This window comes from Frankliniella occidentalis, unplaced genomic scaffold, assembly GCF_000697945.3.
Source record: "Frankliniella occidentalis isolate FOCC.00 unplaced genomic scaffold, Focc_3.1 Scaffold142, whole genome shotgun sequence".
Taxonomy (NCBI): Eukaryota; Metazoa; Arthropoda; class Insecta; order Thysanoptera; family Thripidae; genus Frankliniella; species Frankliniella occidentalis.
The window spans coordinates 242,526-251,882 of NW_026267269.1; the positions used below are offsets into that span (position 1 = coordinate 242,526).

The window sequence follows — 9,357 nt, forward strand, 5'->3', positions numbered from 1 at the left end:
GGGGGGGGAGGGGGGGAGTAGTCAGGGTGAGGGTTGCTTCGTGAAGGTTGAGGGGTCCGCACGCCACTGGTATCGGAGGGAAGGGGGCCGGCCGGGGATGAACGCTCTCAGGTGCACCCTCTACTTGAGAAGGGGGCAAGCCAAGCCCGAGCGAGTGACAGAGCGCGCGAGAAAGAAGAGCATTCAATACAGAGAGAGAGAGAGAGAAGGAACCGGGCGACACAAAAGCACGCGTTTTGCGCTCAAAAGCAATTTTGACAGCGCTTCCACTCTGTCATCCCGCCGCTGCCCTCTCTCTATATGTATCGCGTGCTTGCGTGTGCGTCACACTGAGAGAGACAAGCTCTCACATTTTTTTTCCCCGACAAATACCGCGTCGACCCAACCCGACCCGACCCGGGAGCTCTGCTCTCGCTTTCAATTAATCCGTCAATTGTGACAATTACACCGCACTAAATCAACTTCTCTTGAGCGCGCGAGCAGCCGGGCCCGGGCGTGTCCAGCCAGCAGATAATGAGGGCCTGACTGTGTGTGTGTGTCACCGACCAAGCGCCGCGGCACAAGGCCTCTAATTGAGACACTCTGTTCGAAGCCCAAATTATTATACAGCCCCACAGTATTCCGTGTAACTCCCCCATACCCTGCTAAAGGCCCCGGCGCCCGGCGCCGTGCTCCCCCTACAGAGGCAGTTCCAGCAGCATGCGGGACGCCTAAGACTTATCGGCGGTCCGTACACACTAAATGTCAAGGAACAATTTTGTCCATGGTCAACGTACAATTTTGTCTCCAGACTGGATGCGTTCTTACGCGCATCTTTCAAGATGCAATTTTGTCCAAAAACAACGTACAAAATTTGTACTATTCTGTTGAGGACAATATTGCATCTTAAAGAGGACAAATTTGTCACTTTTAATAAGTACAAATATAGAAGCTTTCTTCAAATTAAAAAGTCCAGACAGTATAGACAATTTTGTTACCACGGGCCCCAGCTAAATTTCTATAGCATATTGAAATGTAAAGAAATTCTGATAGCACTCATTCAAAAGAAAATCATAGTAATGATGCTGCTACCCAATTTCATAATAGTACTGCTCAGACCATGTGACTTCAAATACGAGGCGAGCCCTCACAAATAACTAACAGACAATAAATAGAACTCGATAAAATTAACAGGACAACGGCACTGAAGATGGGAGGGTGAGGAGGTTTGTTTTACTTACAATAGATTGAAAAAGCCACTTTGAACTTGTTTTCAGAACTCAATGCAAGAACATTGACTCCATATCTTATTAGTTAGCCTAGGCTAATACAGTCCAAGCACTTAACCTCACCAATGCTCACATTGTGTTTGGAGGAAGTAAATTTGATTTAGTCTGATGTGTCTGTTCTGAAAATCGACACGGATGACAATGAGCGTCGACCCCATCCCACTGTCACAGCTAAGAACACTTCAAAATACAAATAAATCTTAAATCACACTCGATGCAAGTTCTTGTCGCTATGTTTACTGAACAATTTGCGTCTGGCGGCGTCTGCTTGATTTCTTTTTCTTGATTTCTTGCCCCTCATACTGTGGATAGGTATTATGTTCTGCAAATTGCCAAACGCCATTATACGCAGGGTCGTTGATGGCAATATACAGTAAACATGGCGACAAGAACTTGCATCGAGTGTGATTTAAGATTTATTTGTGTTTTGAAGTGTTCTTAGCTGTGACAGTGGGATCGGATCGACGCTCATTGTCATCCGTGTCGATTTCAGAACAGACACATCAGACTAAAGCAAATTTACTGCCTCCAAACACAATGAGAGCATTGGGTGAGGTTAAGTGCTTGGGCTACATTAGCCTAGGCTAATAAGATATGGAATCAATGTTCTTGCATTGAGTTCTGAAAACAAGTTCAAAGTGGCTTGTAAGTAAAACAAACCTCCTCACCCTCCCATCTTCAGTGCCGTTGTCCTGTTAATTTTATCGAGTTCTATTTATTGTCTGTTAGTTATTTGTGAGGGCTCGCCTCGTACTTCAAGTCACATGGTCTGAGCAGTACTACTATAAAATTATGTGGTAGCATCATCTCTATGATTTTCTATTGAATGAGTACTATCATAATTTATTTAAATCTTAATATGGCACAGAAATTTAGCCTCGACCCGTATTAGAACAAACATATTATGTAATAGGAAAAGAACGCCAAGAATTGGTGATCAAAAAAGGGATGCGAATGTTTGTTGTTCTCAATAGTACCTCAAGGAAAGGAACAACGGGACCTTGCATTCCAAGTTGAATGCCAATATTTTGGTGTCATACGGCAGACATTTAATGCTGCAGTCAGCACTGATGGATTTTAATATGGACATTTAATTGATGCACAAAACATAATGGTTAACAATTTAACTTATTAAGAATAAATACAGTTTAATAACTTCCAAATTAAATGCTTTGTAAAGTGTATTTGCATATTTGAAGTGCAACCTCAAAACAATGTTTGACATAAAGAATAAACGCCCAATGGATTTGGATTTTTTAAATGTCTTGTTCTGTAGAGCGATACCCTGATGGATCTGGGGAGGATTGAAGGATTTCTAGCAGTGCGGATCCCCATGGAATCCGATTTGTTTCAATTTCGGATTCCAAATGGACGTCCACAAATGATCCCTGGGCAATCCACCGGTGGATCCATACTCAATCCTCTGCCAATCCGTCTTTTTTTTTCAGCGCCGATTTTTGGCCCTAGGCAAATCCAAACTCGATCCCTAGGCAATCCATGAGTCGATCTAAGGTCGATCCTTTGGCAATCCGAAACTCGATCTCCAGATAATCCATGAATCAATCCTTTGCCAATCCATTTCCGAATCCATATTAGATCCCTTGGAAATCCATATACACATCCAAAATTAAAATTTCAGTAAATAAGTGCAATTTTTATTTATTTAAACACTTTTATTAAATTCTCTAATTATGATCTATATGGTATGATAAATCAAAACAGAAAGGGCGATTAAAAATTCAAATAATCTAACGTATTTGTGGCACAGAAGCTTGGTAAAAGAAAATTCTAACTATAAGTGCTTCTGGTATGCACTTTAACAGAACAAATCACAGATATATCTATGTACATTATCATCCTGCTACCCTGATGCTTTGAAACAATCAATTCCTACAGTACCACCAGTTAAAATAATAATTCTCAGGGTATGGATTAGTTTTACAAGTTGGTTTTACAAGTGATCAGCACCACAAATATTAACAGTTTTGAAACACACTTAGAGTTGAGTCATCCAAATGAATGGAACACTCACCCCCACTCTCATCACTAACTTCTAAATCTTTTTCCTTACTTCCAGTACCATCTTCAATTTCATCATCCACACTATCAAGAATGCCAATATCATTTCCATTTTCTGTACCTTCACCATTAACATTACCATTCTCAGTCTCACTCCTTCCCTCACTACTACTACTACTACTTTCATCTGAGTTCTTCCTGCGTTTCCCATCTGCTGCTGACATTTCCAGCTTGCGTTTTCTGCTGTTCCCATTCTTCCTCATTTCAGACGTGAAGCGAATCAGCCTAGCCCTGATTCTCTTCAGGGAGAGTGTGGCCGAATGGGACCACTTCATGGCCTTTAAAATGCCTAGAATACAAAGTGTAGTATTAGCCACGTGAATTTAAGTTTCCATCTACAAGAAGAAAAGAAGGCTGCTAAACAATGGCACTACTCACAGAAGATAGATTTAATTTCTGCATTTTCAATTAGAGTACGGCCTTTACTCTTCGACACAGAACAATTCCCCACGTCATCGTAAAAATCTTGGGCGAGAGTCTCGACCCTATTAGTAAAATAAGGTGACCTCTCAGCAACAATTAATTTTTCCATGGAGACATACCGCTGCTTCCCAACTTTAACCTGCAAAAATTAAGACAAAGTCAGTACCTTGATTCTATATGTCACACAACCACACTGACAGACAGACAGACAACCTTGCCAAATTCAACCTCCTCTTCATCGATTAAATTGGTGGGAAGCTCGCCAAGTTTGCTCTTCTTTCTTCGCTCAACTACACATTCATCATCATCATCATCATCCCCGTTGCCAGCTTCTGCAGCACCTTTAAATAAGAATGTCAATTAGATTATGAGAAAATTATTACTGGAACTGAATTGCAAATCAATATACCTCCTAATTTAAGAACAATCGCCTTGACGCCAGCTATCTCAGCTAGAACACAATCCAACTTTGAATTCAAGTCCATCTGACCTTCTGTCTTCCTCCTCTCCTCATCCTCCTCATCCTCTTCCTCCTCCTGCCTCTTCCTGTTCTCTTCTTGTATCTTCAACTGTTCCTCTTCATTCCTCTTCCTCTCTTTCTCCATCTCCTCCTCTTTCTTCCTTTCCTGTCTCTTCAACTGTTCCTCTTCATTCCTCTTCCTCTCTTCTTGTATCTTCAACTGGTCCTCTTCATTCCTCTTCCTCTCTTTCTCCGTCTCCTCCTCTTTCTTCCTTTCCTGTCTCTTCAACTGTTCCTCTTCATTCCTCTTCCTCTCCCTCTCTTCATCTTTCTGCCTTTCCTGTCTCTTCAGAGTGTCACTTCCACCTTTGGCCTTTGCTTTTTGAATGTTTTCTTTTTCTTCTCTCTGGCAACAGCAAAGAACAATGAGAACAATTAAACGCAAGGCCACACTTGCATCATGCCACTGAATAGATAGTTAAAGGCTTACCTTGTCCTGTCTGGCCTTTCGAGTTAGGTCGGGAAAGGAATAGTTAGTTGCTGGTTCACAGACCGGGCCAATGGAGAGTCTTGTTCCGACTTTCTTAACCCTTTTTTCCTCCTTGAACCTGGTCTTAAGATCACTTGCACTTGCTGCCAAATAAAAGAAAAGTCAGTCAACAAAGGGAACCAAGAGAATTAGTTGAGTACATATGAGAACCTACAACTTACAGCTCAAAGCATAGATGGTGTGGCGCACCAAGCATTCCTTTCCCTCTACAGTCACGAGCCTACCATACTCGTTTTTGGTGAAGTCCTTGTCATGCTTAGGCTTGAACCTCTTAGCCTCATTTGCCCCATTGAGGCTAAAGAGGTCCAAGGCCTTCAAGAGGTAGGGCTTCTTGTCCTTTTCCCTCAAGTCCTGGACTAGGGCCCAGTAGTCACAGGACTTCCTTTCTGACTTCTTTGTCATTATACTGTAAAAACACGAAGAGAGGTTATGAAGTACTACTACTAATTTTCATGGAACCCTAAAATCTAAACGTGGGGCTGGGCTAATAGTGAAATCACACTGGTCACACTGGCAGAACAGAACGTGCCGACTAGGTTAAGGTACGATGCAGCTTCTAGAAATCCGACACAACACACACTAATGAAGATAAATCTTTCTAAATATATTGAAATGGTTGGCCATCTCACTGCTGTAACTGTCGAGTAACCTCACAAGGCAGGAATGATTTACTTACCCAGAAAGTCTGGATCTCGCGAAGCCGGCGAAGTAGCGGACAACAACGGGTAGGCCGGGTAGGCAAGGCACTGTCAAAGTCAGCTGTTGCTAATCCTAATGCGAAGGCGCGGACACTGGCGTTGGCAAGTGAGCGAGAGAGAAAGTAAGATGCACAGCCGTCTTCATCTTCTAGCCATTTACCGGAGAAGAATAAAAGAAGAAGGACCAGCAGCAGACCGAGCAGACTGCAGTTCGGCCATCTTGTTTATTTTCGTCCGCGCCATGGAGGCTGCAGGTACGTCTGGGTTTAAATTATTTTATAAAGTAAGCATCAAGAACGCAATTACCCGTACGTGAAGACATAAATTTTAGAGAGTGGGGTTTCTTGGAAGTGTTTTAATGTTCGCGCATGAGGGTGGTATGCACATTTCTGGCCTTGCGGTATAGGTAAACGTATGTGTTTGTTGTTGTTTGGACATCTTCCGCTACCGGTCTCTGAGATACTGTTCTATATCAATATACTTATGTATTAATTTAGATTCTTTTCTTGTTTTAGGAAAATGAAGCGCCAAGTGAAATATACAAGGAAAAGTCGCTCATCACTCTGGCGGAGAAAACAGGAAGATTCTGATTACGAGCCAAGTTCAGATAAAGAAATCAAAAGGGTATATATTTGGCTAACTCTATAAAAATGTGTTCTACAAGTAGTGATTATGAATTGCATTGAATTGTATTTGTTTTGTCCAACAACAGATCAAAGTGGTTAAAGAGACCGCAGGGCCAGATGGTGGTTCAACACATCAGGAAGCAGACAAGGTTTGTGAGACTTGTTTCTTCTGTCATATCTCATGAGTTGTTATGCTTGCTACTTTGGCATGTACTGAATGCTGTACTATTACAACTTACAGGGTTTTGAAGGTGACTTGTGGCAGCGAGAGAAAGAGCAGGACGCACTTTCTTCATCTGACTTGTCTGATAGTTTTGAGAGATGCTTGGACGAATTGGATGATTACGAGCCAAGTTCAGATAAAGAAATCAAAAGGGTATATATTTGGCTAACTCTATAAAAATGTGTTCTACAAGTAGTGATTATGAATTGTATTGAATTGTATTTGTTTTGTCCAACAACAGATCAAAGTGGTTAAAGAGACCGCAGGGCCGGATGGTGGTTCAACACATCAGGAAGCAGACAAGGTATGTGAGACTTGTTTCTTCTGTCATATCTCATGAGTTGTTATGCTTGCTACTTTGGCATGTACTGAATGCTGTACTATTACAACTTACAGGGTTTTGAAGGTGACTTGTGGCAGCAAGAGAAAGAGCAGGACGCACTTTCTTCATCTGACTTGTCTGATAGTTTTGAGAGGCAATGGAAAGGTCAGCAGATGATTTCTGGCCTGGCCAGGAACAGGACACTATTAAGGTCCTGGACCACGACTCAGACACAGCTGCAAGTTCTCGCTTGATCACTTCCATATCAAATGTAAGCTTCCTGTCACTTGTCACATTTTAAAGTTGCATTATTGTATAACAAGTAATGCTTTCCCGTTGATTCGAAATGCTAATTGTTTTTTTGTTGTTGTTTTTTATTTCAGGGAATTGAAGGAGATGTCTCTGAGCCAGAGGAGTATGATAGATATTCTTCTGAGGAATCTTTCTCATCTGAGTGTTTTGACTCTTTTGAAATGCATCGCTTAGAAGAGGAACCTGAAGACTGTGTGATACCAGCCAATGCACCACTTCAAGATGAGAGAATTCCTGAGGTCGATCCTGATGACCCCGACGATCCCCATTGGAATGAAAACAACAATGATAATAATGATTCAGAATCTGAAGACGATGCTGATGCTCCAGATGCTGCAAACTTTGTTCATGATGGAGTCAATAATGCAATCAATGTTGTGAACAACTGCTCTCGTGGAGAAATCATTCTGATGGAAATAGCGAATGCAACTAGGCACAAGAATACTTTTAGTAGAATTATTGACTCATTCAAAAACATGAATATGTTTCTAGGGCCCCACTTTTTGCCAGAATCCAAAACAAAGTTATGGTCTGACATTAAGCTGGATGCCACAAGAGTGCAACAACATATTTACTGTGGAAGGAAGAAATGTGGACAATACCTAGGATTGAAGGATAGACTAGGTGATGTTGTCCGATGTGATTGCAACTATACAATTGCTAAATCCAAAGCAAAATGGTTTGTCTCACTTGATTTGAGAAGCCAGATCAAGTACTTGCTGAGCATTCCTGGTATATGGGAGCACCTTCAATATCCCTACACAAGACAGAAAGCCAGCGCCACAGCAATTGAAGATATTTATGATGGGTCCGAATATCAAAGACTGAAGAGACCAGGAGAGGTGCTGGAAAGTCGCTACAACTTTTCTTTAACATTCAACATGGATGCCATTAATCCCACCAAGCGAGGGTCTCTGAAAGTTGTGCCAGTTCTTTTGCGTATAAATGAGCTTCCACCTAACATGCGGCAAAAGTTTCATCTTCTTGCTGCTGTTTATGTTGACAACACTGAGCCTAACTATCAAGCCTATTTAAAGCCCCTAGTGAAACAACTCAACAGTCTTTCAACTAGAGGTGTGCAGTGGAAACCTGATGGTGTACTCGAAGTTAACAGCAAGATCATTCCCCTTATAGAATGTGTGGATTCTCCTGTGCGCTGTGCAATGTACCATATGGCAAAATGGGATAGTGTGTATGGTTGTACATACTGTACCCACAGGGGAATACGTGCTGGGGGTAGCACAAGGTACCCTACCGTAAACCTAGAAGGATTACCTCCTTTCCAAGAGCGATCTGATCAGGAAATGCGTGACAGGATGGAAGAAGCACAGATCCTTCAGGATAGAAACCCTGAACGGCCAGTGAACCATTTTGGCCATAAGGGTGCTTCACAAATGATGCTCCTGAGGCACCATGACTTGAGGGAAGGTCAGGCTGTGGATGATCTTCACCAGGATCATGAAGGAGTTGCGCAAGATCTGACTGACCTACTGCTGACTGCTGTACCAAGAATACCAGTAAATATGGCCAATATAGACCTTCTGAGAGCCATTGATGGCAGATTACTCAACATTAAGACACCTAGTAAAATATCAAGAAAGGTTCGCTCTATTCAAAAATGTGGAAATTGGTCTGGCTCTGAGTGGCGGAACTGGTTGTTCTTCTTCGGTGTGCCTTGCATGGTAGGACTAGTTGAGCCAAGATATTTGAATGTCTTTGCCTGTATATCTCATGCTTGCTACCTATTGACGCAAGATGTTATTGAGCCAGCTCACCTTGAAACTGCTGAAAATTTAATGCAAAGAGCTGCCACCCAATTTGAAGAACTGTTTGGAATTGAGAAGATCAAGTTCAACTTTCACGTCACAACTTCACACAAAGTTAATAGTGTGAGAAAACTTGGACCGTCTTATGCTTACTCCACCTATAACTTTGAATCTCTAAACAGTAAAATTGCCAAAATGGTGACATCCCCCAAGGGGGCTGTCGTACAGCTGGTCACTAGGAGTCTACTTGGTCTTACAGTGTCAGCTGCCCAGTTTGACAATAGAATCTCAGAAAGTGTAAGAGAAAGACTTGATGAGATTTTAAATAAGGAAAAACTTCAGCGTGTAACTGAATTTGCTCCTGGCATGTACCTAGTTGGTAAAGGTGTGACCTACAACCTGACCCATGCTGAACAAGAAATACTTCTTCGAGAGGGCTTTAATAATGCCCAGCAAGTTCAAGAATTTAAGGGGTGTCTGATTGGCAGCACTCGATTCAAATCCTACAATGCAAATGACAACATCAAGTCTGATGACTCTTTTATTTACTCTAGTCAGGACACGTTTTGCACAATTCAAAGAATTGTTATGTTTAACCATGACAATGGGCAACAGTGTGCTGGAGCTTTT

General features: G+C 42.0%; 2 protein-coding genes across 2 annotated transcripts in view; both read right to left on the minus strand.

The window, feature by feature from the left end:
* Nucleotides 1-9,357, minus strand: part of LOC113204959 (inactive tyrosine-protein kinase transmembrane receptor ROR1) — a 204,630-nt gene that overhangs the window by 100,519 nt on the left and 94,754 nt on the right. The gene's annotated exons all lie outside the window — the stretch shown is intronic.
* LOC113212217 (reticulocyte-binding protein homolog 2a-like) lies at nt 2,914-5,624 on the minus strand. Its single transcript, XM_026430827.2, has 7 exons — nt 5,457-5,624; nt 4,942-5,186; nt 4,721-4,863; nt 4,180-4,636; nt 3,984-4,111; nt 3,726-3,909; nt 2,914-3,636 (listed from the first exon to the last, which is right to left on the minus strand). Exons 2-7 carry the CDS (start codon nt 5,180-5,182, stop codon nt 3,245-3,247), a joined length of 1,545 nt encoding a protein of 514 aa, XP_026286612.1. The 5' UTR covers nt 5,183-5,186; nt 5,457-5,624; the 3' UTR covers nt 2,914-3,244.

What these genes read in the sequence shown, in the direction of transcription:
- LOC113212217 (XM_026430827.2), bottom strand. Translation starts at nt 5,182, where the DNA reads ATGACAAAGAAGTCAGAAAGGAAGTCCTGTGACTACTGGGCCCTAGTC. An exon ending in GATTGTTCTTAAATTAGGAG is followed by an intron (nt 4,112 to 4,179) that starts GTATATTGATTT and finishes TCTTATTTAAAG; the next exon opens with GTGCTGCAGAAGCTGGCAAC. An exon ending in AGGAGGTTGAATTTGGCAAG is followed by an intron (nt 3,910 to 3,983) that starts GTTGTCTGTCTG and finishes TAATTTTTGCAG; the next exon opens with GTTAAAGTTGGGAAGCAGCG.